General features: G+C 44.8%; 1 protein-coding gene across 2 annotated transcripts in view; it reads right to left on the bottom strand.

The window, feature by feature from the left end:
- Positions 1-25,143, bottom strand: part of WDR62 (WD repeat domain 62) — a 45,457-nt gene extending 20,314 nt beyond the window's left edge. For both annotated transcript variants that reach the window (XM_010978863.3, XM_064489276.1), the window contains exons 1-10: positions 24,541-25,143; positions 21,598-21,689; positions 20,591-20,653; positions 15,787-15,844; positions 15,385-15,555; positions 14,377-14,514; positions 13,781-13,963; positions 12,281-12,441; positions 10,690-10,879; positions 1,152-1,289 (exon numbers count right to left, since the gene is read on the bottom strand). In XM_010978863.3, the coding sequence (XP_010977165.2) occupies positions 1,152-1,289; positions 10,690-10,879; positions 12,281-12,441; positions 13,781-13,963; positions 14,377-14,514; positions 15,385-15,555; positions 15,787-15,844; positions 20,591-20,653; positions 21,598-21,689; positions 24,541-24,717 (1,371 nt within the window). In that variant the 5' untranslated portion in view covers positions 24,718-25,143. The remainder of the gene's footprint in view (positions 1-1,151; positions 1,290-10,689; positions 10,880-12,280; positions 12,442-13,780; positions 13,964-14,376; positions 14,515-15,384; positions 15,556-15,786; positions 15,845-20,590; positions 20,654-21,597; positions 21,690-24,540) is intronic.
- Between the last annotated feature and the right edge of the window lie 66 nt (positions 25,144-25,209).

Here is a 25,209-nt window from a genome sequence, read left to right as displayed (position 1 = left end):
GGTCTCTTAGGGCTTCCTGCAGCTGCCGAAACAGCATGGACTGGTTACCTCTAGACACCTTTTATGAGTCAGAAAACCAAACTTTCACCTCTTGTTTCTGGATTTTCTATTGTGTGCAGACAAATGTAACATGTATATCACAGGTGCAGAAGAGAACATGGTAGTATGGGGATGGGAAGTAAGGGGAGTAGTAAAAAAGCATCTGCTCCACACATGCTGCATTACAGGGCTTTTTTGTTCCAGCCACACTGAAATCTTTCAGGTTTTCCAACTCTTGAAACTCTTTCCAACCACAAGGCCTTTGTCCCTTGGTGTGGGACACTCTCCCCTCCCCTCTTTACACCTCCCAATCCTCCATATTTCAATTCAGTTATCTCCTCCTCCAAGAGGCTGCCCTAATGCCATAGATAAAAATCATATGATTCTGTTAATACATCCTACTCACATCTTACAATTTTCCTTCATGGTGTCTATTGTGTTTGTGACTATATCACAATTTACGCAGTTACTGACTCACTGCCTCCCTCCACTAGACTGTGGGGACAGGAGAAGGGTCTGTCTTAGCCACTGAGGGGGCCCCAGCATGCAGCACAGCACTAAGCACAGAACTTAGTAAGTATCTGCAGAATGAGTGAATGCGTGATTCAGGCCCCAGCTCCTCAGAGAAGCTCCCACACTGACCTAGCAATACCAACCATTTCTTCAGCAAAGTGTCTCCCCCCTAGCCTCTCATCATGGCTCTCTTTGGGATCCTGCCTGCACCCCCATCTCAGGCCTCACTGCGGGGCAGCTGGTTAGACAAGGGACTCTCCTTTCAGGTTTGGCCCAGTAGGTGGTCTCCCAGGGAGTTCTAAGTCAAGACTTGGGGAGCAATTTCATTTTTGTTGAGTATGTCAGGTTGCCTGGAGTGGCTGTGTCCACACGCACCTGGAGAGCAGGAGCTGATTGGTAAAGAAAAGCAGAGAGCACAGACCATGTCTCCTCAGAAAGAAAGAGAGAGAGAGAAACATAGAGGAGACATAGTGACCTGCCTTGGTTGCTGGTTCCTGCCCCTAGTGAAGCCTAACACTAAGGTTCTATAAAGCTCCCTCCGGCCCCTGTATCCTAGCTTTTGTTCCTCCTAAAACATAGCTCACAGTGAAGGCACTCACATTACTGAAGATGTTCTTCTGCCAGTGAGAGTCGGGGCTGCGATCCATGTTCCAGAAGCGGATGGTGTTGTCTGAGGAACAAGTCAGAAAAGATCCTGATGGCAGACAAGCTCTCTGATCTTCAAACTCAGGATACACCTACAGTCCCCAGAGAACAAGGCAAAGGGCCATTCATTACAACCACTTCACTGACAGCTCGATGATATACTATTGCATTTTGGTGAACAAAAAGCAAGGTGCAGATAAACAGCCCTAGTGCAATGCCTTACAAGGAAAAAAGGACACAGAATGTGACCATATAACACCCATGCCCCATCTTTAGCTCTGTCCATAAAACATCCCAGCAAATAAATTTCTAAGGAAAATGGGCAGCTCAGTCAAAAATTACTAAGCACGAAAGGAAACAAGGTATCATGAGCAAGAAGCAGCAGAAACAACATAGTCTAGCTTCAAATATTGGAATTATCCAACAGAATATAAAATAACTATGTTTAATATGTTTAAAGAAATAAAAGAAAGGAACCCTCCTACACTGTTGGTGGGAATGCAGTTTGGTGCAGTCACTGTGGAAAACAGTATGGAGATTTCTCAAAAGACTAGGAATCGGCTTACCACATGACCCAGCAATCCCACTCCTGGGCATATATCCAGAAGGAACCCTAATTCAAAAAGACACCTGCACCCCAAAGTTCATAGCAGCACTGTTTACAATAGCCAAGACATGGAAACAACCTAAATGTTCATTGACAGATGACTGGATAAAGAAGCTGTGGTATATTTATACAATGGAATACTATTCAGCCATAAAAATGACAACATAATGCCATTTGTAGCAACATGGATGTCCCTGGAGAATGTCATTCTAAGTGAGGTAAGCCAGAAAGAGAAAGAAAAATACCATATGAGATTGCTCATATGTGGAATCTAAAAAAAGAAAAAAGAAAAAAAAAACAGAAGACAAATGAACTTAAATATAAAACAGAAAACACTCAGAGATATAGAATACAAACTTGTGGTTGCCAGAGGGGGAAGTGGGGTTGGTAGGGACAGACTGGGAGTTCGAGATTTATAGATACTGACAGGTTTATACAGAATAGATGAATAAGTTTATACTGTATAGCACAGGGAAATATAGTCAAGATCTTGTAGTGGCTTACGGTGAAGAGTATGAGGGCGAATATATGTATATCCATGGATGACTGAAAAAATGCTGCACACCAGAAATTGACACATTGTAAACTGACTATAACTCAATTAAAAAAAAAGAAATAAAAGAACTTTGGCAAGATTAAAAGTATGTGTAGCCAGCCAGAAACTATAAAGAATAACCAAGTAGAACAGAAAAAGAACAAAATTACTTCTAGAAATGAAGAATAAAACATATTAAAAACCAAAGATTTGATCCAGAAAAAGAAAGAGAACAAAAGAAGAGGAAAAAAAATAGAAACCACCCCGACCCCAAACCCAAAGATTCGACACAGTTGAAAACAAAATTAAGTGAACTGAAAGACAGAACTAAAGACATTATTCAGAACGCAGCTCAGGGAGACAAAGAGACAACATATATAGAAAGTTCCAGATATTGAAGACTGGGCTCTGAGAAGATGATTATAGAAGCAGCAGAGATTTTTAATCCCAAATCGCCACATGAAAAAGAGGAACCTGATAGCAAAACCAAAACCCCATGGCAACATTTATTACAAAAGTAGGTAAACAAGATATTCTCCTAAATCCCAAAATACAAACAGATAAAAAGCAAATGACCTCTAGTCATAAGACCTACATGTTCTGAACATGTATATATGGGAGAAAGCAGAGAGAAGCAATGAGGAATCCTAACCTCAAAGCAGCCAGCAGATGTTCACTGGAAAGCACAATTGGCCAAAATGAACAGTAGTTGACACTGGGGGGCGGGGACAGGGTGGGTGTTGGGTGGGTATTCACTTCAATAGTGGTTGAGTGCAAGGGCTTGCTGTTAAGGTCTGAAGGCTGGAGCAGTCAAGGTCCTGAGAACTCTCAAAACTAACCTGCCAAGGCTCCCTTCAGGACAAAGATCTGCACTGAGGGGAAACTGCTGGGAGAAGAAATAAAACTGATCAGGATAGGGACAAGAGAGACCAAGTAAAGAGGAGGTGCAGATAAAAGCAGGGATGTAACACATAATCAGGAACATAATAAGGAAATACCAGAAAGCAAACTGCCACATTTTTAAACATTTTGGGATGTTAGCTGCCCTGAACCACACCAACTTCTAAAAATTCAGAAAATCTAGTATCACATAAAAATGAACAACAAAAAAGGGACCAAGGCCAACCAAGACCAAACAAAGTTATTCTTAAAAATAAAAGGAAAAAAAAAAAAAAAGGAAAAGAAAAAAGCACACCCTGAAACACATTTCCCTAAAACAGACCAAAACAGTAATTTCTATTTCAAAATATATTAACAAAATGATCTCAGGTATGAAAAACAACTTAAATCATAATTAGAAAAACCCAGAGATTAAGATGACAGCATTCAAAGAGTTAGAAATAAATGAAGAAATAATTTCAGAAATAAAGGCCAAATGAGAAAGAACCCCAGAGTAAAAAAAAAAAAAACACACAAAAGAGAAGGCATTAAGAAATAGGTGAAGAGGAGGAAATTATTGAAAATCAAAAAGAAATGATGAAAGAGCTAATAGGATTTGAGGAAAAGTGACAAATATTGAAGTTAAGCAAAGAAGATCCAACATACAGGTAACAGAAATCCACAAAGAAGAACAAACCAAGGACATAGGAAAAAAAAAAACTAAAATATGTAATTCAAGAACATGTCTACTATAAAAACTAATACCAAGATACCCTCTTGAGTAAAATTATCAGTCTTAAAAAAAGAAAAAGAAAAAATTTTGGGCTGCTAGGCAAAAACATCAAATGACTTAAAAGGGAAAAGAAAGACATCAGACACTTCAATAACCGTAAGAAAATGGAGTAACATTTAAAACACACATGGAAAGAAAATGTGAGCCAAGCATTTGTGATCCAGCAAAAGCGATTTCCAAGTATAAAGGGCACAAACTATTATCAACATGCAAAAGCTCAGGAAATATTGTCCCCATAAACTGTTCCTGACAATCTTCTGAAGAATGTGCTTCAGACAATAAAAATAACTAGAGACATCAACATAAAGATTCAATAGAGAGTTACATGTAGAATGTAATAAATAAGGGTCAAGTGACATCACAGAGTAGGGAACTCCAAAAAGCCGTCTCTCCACCAAAGCAAACTTAAGCTGGCATAAACTGTCAGAAGCAACTATTTCAGAACTCTGGAAGCTAATTTACAACAACCAAGAGAGTGCTTAAGGAAGAAAGCTGCTGAATTTTGACATTTAAGGAAATTGCTGTCAAATCACTAACTGACCACTGAGAGAGTGGAATGGAGAATCCAGTGACCACACATGAAAAAGAACACAATCTTTATAAACATAGTTCAGAAAAGTCACTAAACAATTACAATCCACAACAAGAAAACTGGGAGAGGGAGAGAATTTGATTTCCAGAGTTACTACATTATAATAGTCAAAATATCCAGTTTTCAACAAAAAGACTATGAGACAGGAACGTAAGAAAAGAAGAAAGTATAGTCCATTAATAGAAAAAAGAAATTAAGAAGATTGGACTTATTAAAGAAAGACTTTAAATCAACTATTTTAAAATACTGAAAGAGATCAAAGAAACTGGACAAAGAACAAAAGGAAACCAGGAGAGTGAGGTCTCATCAAATAGAGAATATTAATAAAGAGACAGAAATTATAAAAAGGAAACAAATAGAAACCTGGAGCCAAAAAGTATCATAATAAAATGAAAATTCACTAGGGTTCAACAGCCAATTTGACAAGCAAAAGAAAAGACTCAGTGAACCCAAAAATAGGTCAACTGAAATTGCCCAGTATAAGGAACAGAAAGAAAAAAGTATAAAGGAAATGAATAGAAAGGAGAGTGGGAACTGGCAGAAAAAAATTTGAAAAAAGATATGAATCATTACCTTCAAGAAGCTTAAAAAACTCCAAGTAGGATAAACAAACAAAAAGAGATCCACAAAAAGACACACCACAAATTACTCAAAGCCAAAGCCAAGAGAGAGAAAATCTTAAAAGCACCGAGAGACAAGTGATTTATCCCACACAAAGGATCCTCAATGAAATTTACAGTTCGTGTCTTATCATGGAAACCAGAAAGCAATGGGACAACATATTTAAAGTCCTATAGGGAAAAACTGTCAACCAAGAATTCCACATCAAGCAAAACTATCCTTCAAAAATGGAGAAACTGGACATTTTCATGGATAACAAAAGTTGAGGGAATCTGTGGCCAGAGAACTGCCTTAAAAAAATGCTAAAGGGAGTCTTTCAGGGTTAAGTGAAAGGCCATGAGACCTTCATATGACCTGAAGTCATATGAAGAAATAATGAACACTGGTAAAGGTAACTATATGAATAAATATAAAAGCCACATTATTGTATTTTTGGTTTGCAATTTGTCTTTCTTTTCCTTTTATGAGACAAAGGCATAAGACAAAAATTAAAAATCAGTGGTAATGAGAAAATGTAATTTGTGACAATAGCAACATAGAGGGGGAGAGACAGAGCTATATAAGGAACACATTCTTTGTATACTACTGAGGCTAAGTTGGTATTCAACTAGTTTGTTAAAAGTTTAAAATGTCACTTGAATCTTCCAGTAAGAAAATAAAATATACAAAAGAGGAAATGAGAAGGAAATCAAAACAGAACACTACAAAAAAAATCAATTAAACACAAAAGTAGGCAGAGGTAAAAGAATTAAGGAACATTAAAGATATCATACAGAAAACAAACAGCAAAATGGCAAGAATAAATCCTACCTTATGAACAATTATTTTAAATATAAATGAATTAAACTCTGATCAAAAGGAAATAGATGGCAGAATGCATTAAGAAAAGATCCAACTATATGTTGTCCACAAGAGATTCACTTTATATCCAAAGATACATACAGGTTGAAAGTGAAGATATGGGAAAAGATAATCCATATAAATAGTAACTAAAAGGGAGCTTTGCATGTCTATAGTAATGTCAGACAAAACAGACTTTAAGTAAAAAATTATTACAAGTGACAAAAAAGGGTCAATCACCAAGAAGATATAATAAATATAAACATATATATACCTAACAGAGACCCAAAATACATGAAGCAAAAATTGACAGAACTGAAGGAGGAAATATACAGTTCTACAATAATAGTGGGGAACTTCAATATTCTATTTTCAGTAAAAGATAGGTCTAGAGAGGATATCAATCAGGAGACAGAGGACTTGAAAAACATTATAAACCAACCAGACCTAACAGATTTATAAAGAATACTCCACCCAATAAAATAGAAACACACATTTTTCTCAAATGAACATGGAACATTCTCCAGAATAGACTACATACCGGCCACAAAATATGTCTCAATAAATTTAAAAGACTCTAATCATACAATCTTTTCTGACCACAACGGAATAAAACTACAAATGAATAACAAAAGAAATTTGGAGAAGTAACAAATATGCGCATATTAAACAACATACACTTACATAACCAGTGGGTCGAAGTAGAAATTAAAAGAAAAATTAGAAAGTACTTTGAGACAAATAAAAATGAAAACATAATATACCAAAACCTACAGTATACAGCAAATGCAATGCTCAGAGGAGAATTTATAGTTGTTACTTGCCTACATTAAAAAAGAAGATCTCAAATCGATTAACTTCTCACCTTAAGGAACTAGAAAAAGAGCAAACAAAACCAAAAGCTGATAGAAGGAAAGAAAGAAAGACGACAATGGAGATAAACAGACTTTTCTTGTAGAAATGGAAAAGCTGACCCTGAAATTCATATAGAATTGCAAGGGATCCCCAGATAGCCAAACCAATATTTATAAAGAAGAACAAAGTTATAGGACACACACATCCCAACTTCAAAATTTACCACAAGGCTACAGTAATCAAAACAATGTGGTACTGGCATAAAGATAGACATACATCAATAAAATAAAACTGAGAGTCCAAAATTAAACCCATATATCTATGGTCAGCTGATTTTCAAATGTGTCAAGATCACCCAGTGGGGAAATAGTCTGTTCAACAAATGGAGCTGGGACTATATACCCATATGCAAAATAAAGAAGTTGGATCCTCACTCACACCATATACAAAAATTAACTCAAAAGAGATCAAATACGTAAGTGGAAGAGCTAAAATAATAAAACTCTTAGAAGAAAACATAGAGGTAAATCTTCACGACTGTGGATCTGGTGATGGTTTTTGAGAGGACACCAAAGGCACAAGCTACAAAACAAAAAATAGAAAAATTCAACTTTATCAAAATTAAAAACTTTTGTTCATCATCAAGGAAGTGAAAAGATAACATAAGAAATGGGAGAAAATATTTGCAAATCATGTACCTGTTAAGGGGCTCATTTCCAGAATATTTAAGAACTCTTACAACTCAACAGCAAAAAGACAAACAACCCAATTAAGAAACGGGCAAAAATCTTGAATAGACATTTTTCCAAAGAGAATATACAAATGACCAACAAGCACACGAAAAGAGGCTCAAAATCATTAATCATTAGGGAAAATATAAGTCATAACCACAATATGGTAACACCTTGCAAATACTATACCACCTTGCAAACACTAAGATAGCTATAATTTTTTAAAAATCAAAGAGAAAAATACCCAGTGTTGTCAAGGATGTGGAGAAACTGGAACTCTCATACATTGCTGGTGAGTATATAAAATGGTGCAGCTGCTATGGAAAAGTCTGGTGGTGGTTCCTCAAAAAGTTAAATATGGAATGATCAAACGACCCAGTAATTCCACTTCTGGTATACACCCAAAAGAAATGAAAACAGATGTTCAAACAAAGCTTGTACATGAATGTTCACAATAGCACTATTCACAATAGTCAAAGGGTTATTTTGGCTATTGTGAATAGGAAATAAACCAAAAGGAAACAACTCAATGTCTGTCAACCGATGAGTGCCTAACAAAATATATTATCCATAAAACAGAATATTATTATTCAAACTTAAAAAGGAATAAAGTACTGAAGTATGCTACAACATGGATGAACCTTGAAAACATTATGTTAAATGAAAGAAATCAGACACAAAGTTCACATATTCTGTGATTCCATTTACTTGAAATATTCAGAACAGGAAAACCCATAGCAACAGAAAGCAGATTCGCTGCTGCCATGGGCTGGGGAGAGTGAGAATGGAAAGTGATTGCTTAATGGGTACAGATTCCTTTTGCAGGGATGAAAAAGTTCCAGAACTAGATAGTAGTGATGGTTGCACAACATTGTGAATGTACTAAATGACACTGAATTGTGTATTTTAAATGATTTAAATGATAAGTTTTATGTTATGTGTATTTTACCACAAAATATTGTACACTTAGACTCCCTTCCAAATAAATGGGTCAAGAGGAGAGAATATAGTATATAATGGCTATATGATCAGATCATATAGATACAGTACAATTATTTTAAAAATTGGGGGAGAATGGAGAGAACATATGGAAAAAAATTGTTTTAACTATTTTCAGAATTGAATGATTATCATTCTTGGACTGTTGTATTAAAAAAAAATTCAGGAACAAGGAAATGATTAACTGCAGATATTCTAATTCCATCATCCCCTATGACTTTGAGAATTAGGATTCTGGAAGGATCAGTCCAATAGCTATGAGCATCCACAGCACCCAGAATGTGATTCTGAAATACTGATTCACACTGAAAAAAACAATACAAAACAAAAAACAGGGCTGCTTCAAGAAATGGCTAATTCCAGGTCTGGGGCAGGAAATGTACAAGATGACACTGGAGCATCTTGTTATCCCAGACAGCAAGGTAGCTTTCAAAGACTACTGGGGTCATGTCCAAAGGACTCAGGAGCCAACTTGAAGAGGGTTCCACTGGCCGAAGATGGGACAATCTGAGCTCCAATAATGTTAGTAACTGCAATGGATTAAAATATGTCCAATATATTTAAATATATGAGTTTATAATGATATTAAGTAAATAAAAACAACTAGTTACCTTTAGAGGACAAAGAACCAATTCATTATCTTGAAAACTGGTAAATAAAGAGAAAGAATCTAGCATTTACCCTGCCTTTCCTATAGGAAGTGTACCATTGGGTGACCAAATGGAAGTGAGGGGAAGTTTCTCTTCATGTAAGTAGTCCAACTAATAAAAGAAATGGTGGAATTAGAGTATCACCACATTGCAACCCCCAGTGAATAAATGGATCCAGGCACTGAGCATCAACAGCTGCTAACAGCAATCAATAAATCTGTTTTTTTTTTTAAATATGAAAGATAGAGAAAGATAGGACATTAGAGTAACAGAAAAAGAGAGAATGGGGGAGAGGCAATTCTTAAATCCACATTGGCTGAGAATGCTCCAGAACTGATAAAAAGATCCCTTCACAGATATTTCTGTTAAGAACACATATACACATATAAATAACAGGCAGATGCCAAGAAAATGGACTGAAAAAACATAATAAACTGATAACAAGAGTGAGGGTGAGAGAGATAGCCGGGTTGCAGGGTGGGGAGGGGACCAAAATAGACTTTAGATTTATCTGTAATATTTCACCTTTTTAAAGAGGAGAATATATGTAAATAAAAATTTTAAAAATTATTTTTAAAATATTCTCGTTAAGTGAGAAAAGTGCTACCAACAGAAATGTCAGATCCACGAAGGCAGATGTATTCAAGCAAGGGGCTGAATAATGTTTATTCAACAGAATAAAGTTATTTCTCACAATCCTGAATTGGGCCATGGAAAATGTAATTTCTCTAGAATAAACACTCCTGGCAGTAAGAAATTTTTGGCCAAAAAAAAAAAAGAAGTAGAATACAATTCTTTCTCTACCAATTGTCTTATCTGCAAGTTCTTAAAACAGCTTCAACTTCAGAGAAAGAAAAAACCTCACAGATTCATTCTCAGAAAATAAAAACTTCAACACACATACAAAAAGCAATAAACTACACAAATGTCCTCCACAGACAGCTTTCTGAGGTTCACATGAGGACTGTACCCCCAGTGATGGTGGGCCTCACCCCTCACTTCCTGCAGGTCTCTGCTCAAATGTCACGTTCGCAGAGAGGCCTTCCCTGACCACTCTCCTCTCTAGAGTATCACCCTTGATCCCCTTTCCCCCTAGGCTGCTTTGTTTTTCTTCAGAGAGGCATTGCACTTGGCATGTTCTATACTGATGTTAGCAAGTTTTCTCTACTACCTGGATGTGAGCTCCCTGAGACCAGGAAGGACTTTTGTCAGTTTCCTGCCCAGCTGTGTCCCCAGCACCCAGAACAGCATCTGGCACACAGCAGGGCATCCGTGAGTATTTTTTTTGAAGGTATGGCTGAATGGGTTCCCCAAACTCTGTAGAAGCTTCCTCAGCTGAGCCCCCAGAGGGAGGCTGAGCAAGGCCAGGCGGAGGGAGAGAGGGGCTCACCTCCACGTTCCAGACGTAGGAGCTGTGAAAGAGCTCTGACCAAATCTTGCCTACTTTGTTGATGTCTCTGACATCCCAGATGTAGATGCTGTGGTCCTTATAGACGCAGGACAGCCACTGGTGGACGGGGTCGAAGGTCAGTGCCACTGTATCCGGGTAGATGGCTTCTGCCTTCCTGCGGAAGAGGAAGCTAACAAGGCCACATGAGTCATCAATCACCGTCAATGTCACTGTCAGTAGTGACAACTGCCTCTGGTGACACTTGACTGCCTCCTGTCTGGCAATGCCACCCCTTAGATATTTGGGGTGACCCATCTCTCCCACTCCAACTCTAGTTCTCCTTCCTCCATCTTGCTTTGCTTCTAATACAGAGGAGGTTGCAAACTGGAAGCTTCTGTCTGGCCCCTGAGAGTGTTTGAATTTTCAACTCCTGTTAACATTTCTCTCCCCTCATTTCACTTGGTCCAAGCTCCGTCCTTTCTCTCTGATCACAGAAGGATAATGGGCACGAAGCTCAGGCCTTCTCTCTTGGCCTCACCAACACAGATCAAAAATCCCCATGGAAGGGGACTGGGGCCTTCCCACCAAGGCTACAGTTTACTGAGCACTTACTGTGTGCTGAGCTGAGAGCTTTAGCTGTACTGAATGCCCACAGCCTCCCTGAAAGGTAGCTACTATATTTTACAGAGGAGGACACTGAAATTGAGGTTGACACAGAGACCTGCCTGAGGCCACACAGCACACAGCAGAAGGTGGCAGAGCTGGGTACCCCAGCCATTACTACACATTGCTGTCTGTAGGCTGCTTACCCACCTTCTCTCTCCTTTGCGATGTAGTCACTCCCTCCAGGAGCTCTCTCAGAAAAGGCACCCAGGAGGTAACATCCAGGCAGCTCCAGTTACCCAGCATCTCCTGGTTAACTAGCCCCCGACCCCCGCAAAAGGGAAGATACACCACAGCTCAGCCCTTCTCTCTCACGGCACTCAACCCACTCTCAGCACAGCAGCTAAAGGGATCTCTGCTCAAGGCCTGATCATAACACCAGTAACACCAGTGCTTGAAGTCCCAGTAGCTGCCCACTGACCTCAGAATAGACCACAAGCTCCCCTCACCAGCTACTATAGATGCTCACACCGGTCTCCTGCCATCCTCCCCCGGCACACTGGGCTCCGGCCGCACAGCCCCAGCTGTTCCTGTGACACGCCAAGCCCAGCGCGCTGTCCTCCTAAGACCTTTACACTCGCTGTCGGGACCCAGCCCTCCACACAGCTGGCTTCTTCTCGTCAGAGGCCACCCCTGGCCACCCACTCAGCCCAGTCCCACCCCCTCTCCCCAGACACTCTCTTTCTTGAGTCCCTGCTTAATTTCACCAAAGCATTTCTGACCAACTGAAATGATCTTGCTCATATACTTGTTTATCATCAAGCACCCTCACTAGACTGCAGACTTCAGGAGATTCTGTGGCCTCATTAGAGCCCGCAACCTGCTACCGGCCCAGGACTGGCCACAGGTAGACGGATCTGGAAACACGGACGGACACCAGCAGACAGATGCTAGGTAAGGCCCTCTCCCTCCCCGTGCCGGGTAGTACCTGGGCTCCAGGCCCTGGGCCACATCCACCCCGAGGTAGTGCGGCTTGGGCAGGTTGGCGAGGTAGTGCAGGCTGTGGGCTTGGAAGATGCGGACTATCCCATCTGTGCAGCCACAGAAGATGAGGTCCTGGCTGACACAGAGGCAGGAAGACAGGGAGACCTGTGGGTGCAAAGGGGATCCAAGTGAACTTGGTGCTTCATGTGGCCCAGTTTAGGGACACAGGGGCTGACAGGACAGCTTTGCCTCCAGAGAAGCAGTTTCTTGGGTCTAAGAAGCCCAGTTTTGCAAATTTTAAGATATTTGAAATCAGGATATAGTGTACAGTCACTATTGAAGGAGAGGTAGCAACAGGCCGACAGAGACACCAATTGGGGTGGAGTTGTCATTGTTACAGAGGCCTCAGCTGTGTGGGGAACATATCTCCATAGCTGAGTGTGACTTCACATAGGCAGTAACAGCGCTGAACTCTAGACTTCAATTTTATTCCCCATTGCTTACAAATAACTTCACAGGGATTATACTTCGAAGCAGCACAGAAAAAGAAGTTATTACATGCAGGAAGGACTGTCTATCCTGCCAGGACACACAGAGAGAAGGGGCAGGAAGTGTCAGACCTCTGGATACAGCTTAGAGGAGTTTTTCCAGATCGAGAAGGACTTAATTTATGGTCATTTAAGACAACTGCTCAGGGGCTAAACAGCTGTTTGTCGAGAGCTTCTGACTTGCTTAGAAACTGCATGGGTTGTAGCAAGAGGATTCAAATGAGAAAAATAAATGGATGTTTAAGCAAGTGGGAAAGACAGATAAAACTCGGAATTCTCCCACACGCCAGACGCCATGCCATCAGTCCTGAAGCTGAGCTCTGGCGGGGAGGCGTGGGAGCAGGAGCAGGAAGAGGAGGAAGAGCTGGATGCTCCTGCCAACAGCCACACATCTGGCCCCGGCGTGGGGAGAAGCCTGGAACAAACCCTCAGATCCTGAGGAAACGTGGTTCTGCAACTTATGAATGTATCACTCATTAGTTTAAAATTTTATGTATTTTTGTATAGTTTTTTTTTTTTGACTGAAAAATCATTAAGTCAATGATACCTTAGATTAAAAAGAAAAAGAAAAGTAGACCTCCCACCAGTCAGGAGTGCCCAGTGAGGAAAAGAAATGTGAACTGGATCAAAGAGTGATGGGAAAGCAACTGTAACCTTGACCCCCATCATAGGGGTACCAGGTACTGTGCTGAGTGTCTTACATGTGTTATTTCATGTGATTCCCTTGTCAACTCTGAGGTGGTTGTTCTGCCTGGCAGTAGTTCCATTTTACAGATGAGAAAACTGAGGCTCAGAGAGGGAAAGTCATTCACCCAGAGTCGAACAGGCAGAACAAGAAGTCAGACCCAGAGCTGGTGCAACCGACTAAGACGCAGGGGCACTGCTGAGTGTCCCTGGAGACGCGTGTCTTGGGAAGAATGCTTCCCCCACTGATGGCAAGAGGGAGGCTGGGGTACCTTCAGGTTGATCCACTTCTCCAGCACCCTCTTCTCGTTGAACTGGCAGAGGAGGCCCGAGTAGGACACACAGAAGGTGCTGCCTGCCATCTGGCCCCGGCCACAGGCCACACCGCAGAACACGTTGTCATGCAGCTCCCCCAGGATGCCCGAGCGCCCGACGAGGGGCACCGTGCCCGTCACCTGGAGGCACAGCAAGGCACAGTGAGATGCTGGCCGCACGGCCTAGCCCCCAGCAAGGCCACGAGGGGGCCCCTCATGCCCAGTGGATATAACACAGCGAAAAAGGAGAACTCGAAGAAACCCCTCCAAATGGAGAAGACCCAACAGAAAACACACTTCCAGGCAGGGTGGTGGGAGGCAGCGGGCCAGGAAGGAGGTCTGGCCCCGGGGTCCGGCGGGGGAGAAGAGGTTTCCGAGCAGGGCCTGCCAGTCAGCCACACCCGGAGAGCAGGCCCAGAAGCGGGAGCCACACCCTGAGAGGCTGGACAGCCTCTGAGACCACTGCCTCCAAATCTCAGGTAGAAACAGGGGTCCCTACTGCCCCTGACAGTTCCTCCCCCGGGCCTGGCGGAGGGCCGAGGACAGAACCTCACCTTTGCTTCAGTGGAGACTTCCAAGAACCAGAACCTCACGTGCCGATTCCCAACAGTGACGAAATAGCTGCTGTCCTCTGAGAAGGAGAGGGCGATGACTCGGCACGATACCTTGTTGGAGGCGACCACGATGTCTTTCTAGAAGAATCAGAGCTGAGAAGTTCACGCCGGCACCCACCCCTTCGGACTGCTTGAGCCTTTGCCCTGAGCTCTGCGCCTCCCGGCCCTCCCCTGCTCCAAGTCTGTTTCCCTCGGGCCCCTCTTCACGGGGAAACCTACGTGTGGCACTCTTTACACTCCCGATACAGAGGAGCCTGAGGCTCGGGGGGTTCCCACGTGACAGTGAGCTCCAGTGCTCTCCTCAAGAGTCCAAGCCCGGCGGCCCACACAGGGTGGTGAGGACAGCCACAGCTGGAAGGTAAGGACGACACAACCCGCGCTGCTGGAGCTCGGGCTCTCATTCCGGGCCCCATGCAGCCCTTGACAGGGTAACTCACGGAATCCCCTCAACAGGCCTATAGGGAAGGTGCTTCTCCCCCGCCCCGTCATGCTCAGAGGGGACTGTCGCATGCGCAGGGTCATAGAGCAGGGTATGAACAGAGCCAGGACTGGGTACCCACTTCTGCTGACTCCAAGTCCTCCCCAAGCTGTTCCAAAGTCCAGCCTTCCAGTGCATACCAACTCACTGAATTCTCACAACTGAACGAAGCAGATACTGTTATATCCATTTTACAGATGAGGAAACACACTCACAGAGAGGTGAGGTCACTTGCTCAAGGTCACAGCTGGTCAATATAAAAAGAATAAGGTATTCCACTAGTGGAGAGCTTGTCATAGGCCCTACAGTAAGTGCCTTGAACAGGGATCAGCATGTAGTAGGTATCAATAAATGCTTGCTGGCTAGATGAGCACCTTCACCGAGTTTTCTCAGCCCGTGCTCCCCATGCCCGAGACTCAGGGGTTCTGGCAGCAGGCCGCCCACCCACACACCCACCAGTCAGCAGTTACCTTCCAGTCCCAGACGTTGAGGACCATGTCATGCTGGTAGCCCATGGACACGATATGCTTCATGTTGGGGGAGAAGGCCACGCAGGCCACGCCGTACTTGTGGCCCAGCATCTCCGCCACCTGACTCTTCTCCTCCACGTCCCAGATGCGCACAGCAGGCCTGTGCCCGTTCTGGGGAAGAAGGGGCCGTTACTGCTGCTGGGTTCCGCACCAGGCAGGGCTAGAGGGGCTGTCAGGGCTGAAGCTGGCACTGTCCAGGGGTGTGCCCCAAAGCCACCTCCCCCATCTGCCACCGGGCTTTTCCAGCCCAGGAAGGAGCTATTCCAGATTCCTCAGCACTGCTAGGGGCAAACAGAGTGGCCCCAAGTCCCCTCCCCACCCACTCAAATGATCATGACTCACCTCCCCCGTCACTATGTACTTCCCATCAGGGGAGAAGGCCAGAGCACTCAGAGACTTCCTGGGGGCAAAGAAAGGGGTTGATCAGTGAGTCCACTGATGGTGGCAGGCAGACCCCTGCCCTGGTTGTGCTCACAACACTCCATCCAATCCTCGCTCCCAAGCCTTGAAGGGGCCAGGAGAGATGAGCAGCGGCAGCTCCCATAGGGCCAGTGTGGCGTGTGTGCCTGGCACTGTGAAATGAGGTTTTGTAAAAGCAGAGGCCCCTTCGTCCCTAAAACCCCAAACCCTGATGGGGTGGACACTGTATGGAGACCCTCCTTCCCTTTCCCTTGGCAGCAGTGGGCTCCTTAAGACCCCAGTGACCTACCCTATAACCCTGAGAAATTCAGATGCAGGGAATGGCCCAGATCTGGCCTAACTATGGAGGTGGTGCTGACTGGAGGACCCTGGCAGACGTCACACTGGGACAGCCTGCAGCGTGTGCTCCACTGCTAAAAGCTGATGAAGGCGTCCTGGAAAACCCGCAGACAACCGACACGCTTCTCTCTGATGCTCCCAGCTAGCCTGCATGAGCACCGGATGACTGGTCTAGTTTGCATGTTTTACCAAGTTTCACTGTTGCTATACTGTGTTGTTTTTTCCTCTCCCTTTTAATCTTGTTTTTACTTCTGTTTCTTATCAGTCTAGTAACTGTCCCCCTCATATGAGTAAACTGGTGTGCAGATAACTAAGTCAGTGCCTCTCAGTGAGTCACTGACAATCTCAAAGAACATTTCTCATCATCAAATCAACCCTCTGGCGGCTTCCTATCGCTCCTTAAAGTCGCAGACCAGGGGCGCTGCCTGTCCAACATCCATACCCCTCCTCCCGCCCTGACAAAATCCAGTTTTAATAGGGATGCCATGCCCCAGCTGGAGTACATTTTCTCACCTCACCTACTACACAGGCACAGCTACGTGACGTAGTCTGGCCAGGGAGAGGTGAGGTGAAGTGCTGGGGGACTTCCAGAGAAGTTTCTCAAAGGGAACTCTTTGCCCTGATCCCCACTCAGTCCCCTTCTGAAACAAGGATGTGACAAGCCAGAACTCCACCTTGGGCCATGAGGTGACCTTAAGAACAAAAGTCTCCCCAGGGAAAGGGGATGGGAGGGGATAAATTTGGAAGTTTGAGATTTACAAATGTCAGCCACTATATATAAAAATAGACTTTTCAAAAAAATTTCTTTTGTATAGCACAGGGAACTATGTTCAATATCTTGTAATAACCTTTAGTGGAAAAAAATATGAAAAGGAATATATGTACGTGTATGCCTGACTGGGATGTTGTGTTGTACACCAGAGATTGACAAATTGTAATTGACTGTACTTCAATTAAAAAAAAAAAAAAAGAACAGAAACCTCCACAAAAGCCTGGAGATCGTAAAGACAAGACGTGGGGCCCCTGATGCTCGCAGACACCAGCCCCCTAAATGCCTACTTCCAGATTTCTCATGTGCAGGAAGAGTAGTCCCCTGTGTTTTAAGTCATGCCTGTTGGTGGGTTTCTGTTGTCTGCAGCTCTCCCAGCCTGACTGCAGCATGCCGGAGCCCAGCCTGGCCCTCTGCCAAATGCCTTTGGGCATCACTGCACTGATCCCTCACACATGCCCTGTGAAGTCAAGGCTCTTATTAGCCAATTTTGAGATGAGGAGACCTCAACACAAGGGAGTCTTGCCAAGGTGATCTAACCATACAGAGCACACGAGAATTCCCTTGGGAGATTCTGAAAAATGTCAAAGCCATGCTAAGACAAGTGAGTGAAAGTTTGGTGAGGAACAGGATAATCTATGCACAATTTCAGAGAAGCTTCCCACAAGATACCCACTAACTACAAAGAGAAAAAGAGAGGTTTCGCGGTGGAGAAGCCTGGTAGACACCACTCTAACCAAGGGCACACGGTGATCACCACCAGCCAGGGAAAGAGCAACGTCACACATTTCCCGATAAAATGCGCTGAGAAGAACGCAGCATTCCTTCTGAGGTGTTCCTGCAGAACCTGAATCTACCCATGAGGAAAGAGCAGACAAACCCGAATATTGGGACATTCTATCCAGCCTGCAGTCATCAAAGGCGTCAAAGCCATGGAAGTCAAGAAAGATGGGGGAAACCACTTTAGACTGAAGGAGACTGAAGAGAAAACTCAAGGCAATGGGTGACTCTGGACAGAATCCTTTTCACTATAAAGAACATTCCTGGGACAAATGGTAAATCTTGAATGACCGGTAGATGGTAGTGATGTACCAATTTTAACCAGATTTTGCTCAAAATATTGTGGTTTTGAAAGATCATATCTTTTTTCTTTCCTTCTTTGTGCAGTAAATTCATGCTGCAGTATTTAGAGTTACAAGGGCTTCGTGTCTGCAACTTACTCTCAGATGGTTCAGAAAAAAATTACTATGTATGTAGACAAAGAATGATAAAGCAAATGTAGGAAAACGTTAGCATGTGAGAAATATGGGTGAAACGTGTATAGGTGCTTTGTACTGTTCTTAATAGGTCTGAAATTATTTCAAAATAAAAAGTTAAGCGGGGATGGTAAAGCTCAGAGGTATAGCGCATGCTTAGCATGCATGAGGTCCTGGGTTCAATCCCCAGTGCCTCCATTAAAAAAAAAAAAAAGACCAAATAAATAAATAAACCTAATTACCTCCCCTACCCCCCAAAAAAATTAGCTAAAAAAAAAAGTTTAAAAATTGCCAGTGCTTAGGCCTTACTGATTCAGTCTTCTCTGAAGGTGAGGCCCGGGGATCAAGTGACTCTGAAATGCAGCCAGGGTTGCATTTCAACGTCTGCTCCAGCCACACTATCTCCTAAGACAGACAGACCCACCAGTGGTTGAGAGTGGACACTTCTATGCCATCCGCTTCAGGTCAAGGTTACCTCCTCCACCGCCTACAGGAACCAGGGAGGCAACAGGGACGATGGGAGGAACTGGCCAACGGGAGCTCTGACAAATGCCACCTAACTCTAGCCTGTTGCTGTCGTTAAGGGAATGTGGGCCCCTCACTCTTTCAAAATGAGAGGGCATCTGGATTTTTGTGTAGAAAACTTTAAATGTTGTCAATAAAGCCCAATACTTAAAACAGACTGCCAGACACGTCTGTGGGCCTCTAGTTTGTGACTATTGCCAAGGAGTGTTTCACCTGAGATCAGATAGTGAATAAATGCTTAAGCGAGGATTAGAACCCACCTCTTCCCTCACCACCAATGACACAGTCAGAAGCCAAGGGTCCAAGAAGCGCCTTCCAAGAGGGAATCTGTATCTCCTAAACCGTATCTTAAGGACGATGTCTTAGGGACCATAAGGGAAGAAGAAAACCCACATCTTATCCATCCACCTGGAGAACCAGGCCAAAGGAGCTAAGCTTGAGCTATCTGTGCAGTATTTGTGGAATAAAAAGATGTGGTGGGGTGCCTCTCAAAGGTTACAGCCCAGCTGGGACGAAAGCCCCAGGATGACACAGTGATCAATCAGCCCCAAGGCAGACCCCTAGGCACTGACTTGGGCCGAAGGCCTTCCCAATAAACTAGTGGCTGGAGTAATCTTTCTACAACCCAAATCACACTCATTCATTCTGGAAACAGTAAGTGCCATCAATGTGCTGGACACTGATCTAAGGTACAGGCACATAGAAATTAACAAAGAAAAAGTCCTGACCTCAGAGAGCTCACAGTGTGGAAAGAGACAGTAAATATCATCAATGAGGAAATCAGACAGCGTATCAAAAAGGAGCACATTTTGTGGAGAAAAGTAAAGCAGGGAAGGGAAACAGAGCGTGCTGGAAGGCTGCGGTGTGGGAAGCACATCCTTAGCCTCTGAACGCCCTCTAGTGGCTTCTCTTTGCAACAGCATGATGTACAACCGCTCTCCAAGGCAGGTGAGATGTGGCTTCTGCTGGTTCCAGCCTCGTCTCCCCCTTACCTACCGAACCCTGACTGCTTCTCAAACGACCTGTGATTCTTAACCACTGCAGGGCCTTTGCTCCTCCTATTCTCTCTGCCTGGAAAGCTCTCCCCACACCTCACTTTCTTCAGGTCTCAGCCTCAGGGAAGCCTTATCACTCCTCTGATCAGAGTCCTCTGATATGGCTTCCCCTTCACCCTCTGCCTATGAACCTGCCCTAACTCATTTCCATCATTTCTTCCATAGCAACAGTTATGGTTGGCTAGTAATTTGCCAACTGGTTTAGTCTGTCTCCCCGCCACTGAGCTGTCAGCATCACGAGAGCAGAGCCTCGTCTCTTCTTTTCTCTTCTTCACTGCTGTGTCCCCAACGCCTGGAATAGTACCTAGCACAGAGCAGACCCTTGGTGACTGTCACTGAACCACGGGGTAAGTGAATGAATGAGTCACCCACCCACAAGCACTTCCGGGCAATGTGGGGAACGAGGGACCTGCCAGGTGTTCAGTATCTTGTAATAACCTTTAATGGAAAAAAATATGAAAAGGAATATATGTATATATATGCCTGACTGGGACATTATGCTGTACACCAGAGACTGACACATTGTAATTGACTGTACTTCAATTAAAAAAAAAAAGAGAAGAAGAAGAACAGAAGTCTCCCAAAATGCCTGGTGATCGGAAAGACAGAAGACATGGGGTTACTGATGCTCATAGACACCAACCCCCTAAGTGCCCACTTCCAGATTTCCCACGTGCAGGAAGAGTATTCCCCTGTGTTTTAAGTCATGCCTGTTGGTGGGTTTCTGTTGTCTGCAGCTCTCCCAGCCCCCCACCCCCACCCCATGCCCATGCCCAGCTTACCTGGCAGTATTAAAAATGTGCTGCTGCTTGTTCTCCTTGGGGTTCAAAATCACCACCACACAGCTGGGGAGAAAGAGGAAAATGAGCCCAAACTGAGGGGAGTACTGGGGTCCAGGGATGACTCTATTCCCAACACAAGAGCCCACAGAGAAACAAGGCTCTTTCTGAACAGATGATTCTCTCTTTGGTCTCCTCCTCCTCCAGGTATCTATGCTGAGAATTCTAGGGCACTTAACATCATTGCTAATATTAATATATTCTTAAAGAGAAGCCAACACTTGCTCTGTGGTCACTATTCTGTCAGGCTCTGGGCTAATAAAGACCTACTGTGCACAATCCCTTTAAATCCTCACAATCACCAGGTGAGGTGAGGAATCCCATTTCATAGATGATGAAACTGAAGCCCAGAGAAGGAAGTCCTTTCCCCAGGACTACCCAGCAGGCCAGGGGCAGGGTGGGGATGTGAATCCAAACCTGTCAGATTCAAGAGCCCACCCTTGACTTCTATTCTGGCTGTTTCCCAAAGACTCAATAACAGGTACTGCTCATTGGGAATTACTATGGCCCTGCCCTGCCCTGCAGGGGTGAGGGGGTCCCTTCAGTGCCTAGAAAAATGCCAGGCTAGACCTGTATTTGTGAAATAAATGGTTGCAGATGTCCTTCAGTCCTCTCAACTAACTACGCTGTTTTATAGAAGCAGAGGCTTGGGGAGGGACATACATGGCGGAGCTGGGACACAAATCCAGGTTGCCTGACACCAACTTAACCACCTGTCTTTCCCAGAATCACTGTCACCTCCCACCCACAGTCACAATATGACTTTCATAGCACTCACACATGCCAGGTGCTGTGCTGCCCACAGAGGGGCCTGTGGGATCCTTCCCACAGCCCTCAGAGGTCGGCAGCATTATGTGCATTCTACAGAGGGAAAAGCGAGGCCCAGAGAAGATTTCAGGCTCCAAATTCAGGACCAGTGATTAGAGGGCGAGGCCCAACCACTCACTCACCCTGCCAGGTAGGCCACATTGCCCGTGCTGGGGTCACAGGTTAGGCCACTGCTGTTCTGGGCTGTGATGCCAAGCACCTTCTCGAGTGATACCTGCAGGGAAAAGGCCTGAATCAGAACCACCTGCCCCAGCAGGCGTCAAGTGGCACAGCCACCTCAGCCACCCATTCAGTCCCTGTTACTTCCCACATGCCCACTGAGCTTCTGCAGTCATCAACCAGCAGCCACTGCTTATTCTCCTCAATGTCATTGACAAATACAGTCCTAGGTGAAGGGCACAGAATGGTGGGGAAAACAGACAAAAATCTCTGCCCTCCCGGAGCTCACATTCTGGTGGTGATGGAAAATGAACCGAAGAAATATATAAAACAGACGTCAAGTGACGATAGGAGCATTTGAGAAAAACTCAGCAGGGAAAGAGACTAGGAGTGCAGAGGAAGGAGAGATGGCGTCACTGAGGTGACCTCTAAGTCTCTAAGCATTTTATTTGGATGAAAGAGAACCCACAACAAGCCAAGGAAGACGGTGTTATCACCCCTCTTTTACAGATGAGGACACTGAGGCCGAAGGTCCCACACCTGGGGAGTGGCAAGGCTGGGATACGAACCCGGGCAGTCTCTGGCTTCAAAGCCAGCACTCTGTGCAGGGCAGACACAGTGAGCAAAAATGGACACTGCCCATTCCCTCGCTAAATTCACAGTCTAGAGCTTCAACAAGTAAAGAAACAAGTGAATAATCACACTTGAAATCTGAAAACTCTCTAAGCAAAGTCAGTCAAATGAGCCAGTCCCCATCATGGTTGATTCAACACTTCAGAATTGTGGTATTTGCATATTTTGAAGAGACTAGTTTCTAATTGTTATAAAGTAAAATATTCTCAAGCAAGGTGTTGGCCTCAGAAATGAGAGGCAAACATAGGCTAGTAATAACTAATGTTTACTGAGCACCCAACCAGGAGCCAGGCACTCTCTGAATCCCTATAACTGTATTAACTTGTTTAATGCTTACAATAACCTTGTAATGTGGTCATTATCATCATCGTTATCTCCACCTTACAGATGAGGAAACAGAGGCCCAGAGGGGTAACCCATCTGGAAGGAGTGGTGCCAGGACTAACCCAGGCAATCAGGCAATGGCAGGCACTCACGCTGTTTTTTTAATCTGTTAATCAGCATTATTGGACATTAGCAATAGCTGGTCATTTTTAGATTAGGTCTTTTGCAAGCCAGATGGACCCTGCACTGCCAACCAAGAAAAATAAATAAATGACATCAGTCACCCAAAATACACAATCCTAACACCAACAGAGTATTTGCAATGTGCCAGGTGTTGTTCTAAGTAATTAAGATACGTGAGCTTACTTAACCGTCACAAATACTCTATAAGGCAACACTGACATTATTATCCTCATTTTACAGATGAAAAACTGAGGCACAGAAAAGTTCAGAAAAGGAGGAACAGAATTAAGATTAAACCCCAGGCAGTGTGAGGGAATAACTCAGTGGTAGAGTGCATGCCTAGCATGCACAAGGCCCTGGGTTCAATCCCCAGTACTTCCTCTAAAAATAATTAAGTAAACCTAATTAACTACTCCCTCCACAAAAATAAATAAATACATAAAGCCCAGGCAGTCTGGGTACAGAGGTGGTGCTCTTAACCACCTGACTATACTGCTTCTCTGAAATGACTACTGTTTTCCTCTTCTTTATACAGTTTAGACCTCACAAGGCACTTTCAGAAACATACCAGATAAGGGCTATGAAGTAGAGGGTGCTGGGTCAGAGGTTAAGGTGGGTGTCTGCTTGCGGCTGGGGTTCAAGGCCTCTCAGGGTAGGGATATTCAGGCTGAGACTCCGGGGATGAGGAATCAGCCCGGTAAACTGCAGGAAAAAGCCCTGGTGAAAGAAGGCTCACCAGACACAAAGGCTAGGAGGTGGAAAAGAGACTGGAGCCTCCGGAAAACAGAAAGCAGGCTAGTGTGAACCTTGGTGAGAGGGAGGAGCAGGGAAGTATGGCCAGAGAGCTGGGCAGAGGCCACCCATCTAGCACCTTGCAGTCAGGTGTGGGTGATATAATCAGAGTGCAGCAGGAAGCCACAGAGCAGGAATGAAATTCACCAACAGTTACCACTTATCGACCCTTTATCTGGACTTTGTGCCAAGTAGGTCATATTCACAATTTCATTTCATCTCCCTGCAACACCATGGTTACTGTTTATCTCCATTTTATAAAAACAGACTTTGTTGCTCAGGGAGTTGGAGAACAGTTTTTTAAATTGCTGCTGTGCTACTGGAATTTCTTCTACCTACTCTAAAATCTGTTTCTGAGTCTCAGGATTTAGGGAGATGTTCTATACGCCGCCCCCCACCCCCACCCGGGGCCGTGCTGCTGAGATTTTACAAATATTACTCACATATTTTCCATAATTTAGGGTGGCAATACGGAATAAGAATCCCACCTTGGTAAGGAAGAAGGAAAGAGAAAGCAGGGGTGAGAGAAGGCAAGATAGAGCTGAGGGAGAGTTGGAATAGGTTGGACTAGGGACTGAACGCTGGTAGGGATACGAAAGACCCAGCAGGGGGTGAGATCAACGAAAGTGGAAGGGCCCAGAGAGACGTCTGATGGTGACGCAGGAAGGTTGGACTCAGAGGTTATTAGCAAAACTAAAGTGCCCTCCGAGGTACAGAGCCAGGTAGGAACCCCGGGAATACTCCAGGGGCTGAGGGTGGGGCCAGGAATGATGAGCAGTACCCCAAAGAGGAGGAGACGGGACAGAAGGAGGAGCCTGGGCTCAGGGGGCGGGGCTCAGGGGACCAGGCGGGCCAGAGAGCAGCTTGAAGGGTACAAGCTGGGGGCTGATGGGCGGGGCCAAAGATCTAAGGGCGGGACCAAGGAAGGCCAAGGGAACCTGGAACTGGGATGGGTAGGGCAAGCAGCTCCTCACCCGGTTCTGCACCGTATCCTCGGGCGCCGCCAAGAGTCGCGTCCGCCGCCGGAGGCAGACCGGTGGAGCGGGGGGCGGGGAGGACTGGGCCCTCCGCGCCGGAACTCCCGCCATGACGGATGGCAGCTTCTCGACTACATCGTTCCGTGCGTAACCTCCAGGCCCCAAGGCCGCCATCGTCGCGCCGGAGTCAGGCGACCGTTACACTCCTCAACCGCCGCCGCCGCCGCCACGGCTCACTCGAATAGCGAATGTCCGCGGGAAAGCCGGCTCCGCCGCCCATTGGACGCAGCGGGCCGCTGGTCTAACCAATCTCAGGGTTGCCGGGCAGCTGTTTTGACCAATGAGGGCTAAGGGGCGGAGCAGAGTGTCTGGCAAGGTGGCGCCACCGTCCGTCAACTTGATGCTTGATCGAGCGTTGTAGGTTATTTTTTATCCCGTCTGTGTTTTCATCATTCACTAAATATACAGGTCTTAACTTTCGACGCTAAGGCCAAAGCCGTCTCACCTCGCTTTTTGCTGACCTCCACTCCACCCCAGAGTGACTAGCCCCACAGTGGCAATCGCCCGGATGTAAGAGTAGGGTGGAGCTGAAAGAGACTGAAGAGTTGGCGCAGACTCAGAAACGCCGTGACGCTGCCCTCCCTCGACACGTGATAAGGTCCGGTT

This window comes from Camelus dromedarius, chromosome 9 (assembly GCF_036321535.1).
Source record: "Camelus dromedarius isolate mCamDro1 chromosome 9, mCamDro1.pat, whole genome shotgun sequence".
Taxonomy (NCBI): domain Eukaryota; kingdom Metazoa; phylum Chordata; class Mammalia; order Artiodactyla; family Camelidae; genus Camelus; species Camelus dromedarius.
Note: the sequence above shows the minus strand (reverse complement) of the source record. Positions and strands in the feature narration are given on the sequence as shown.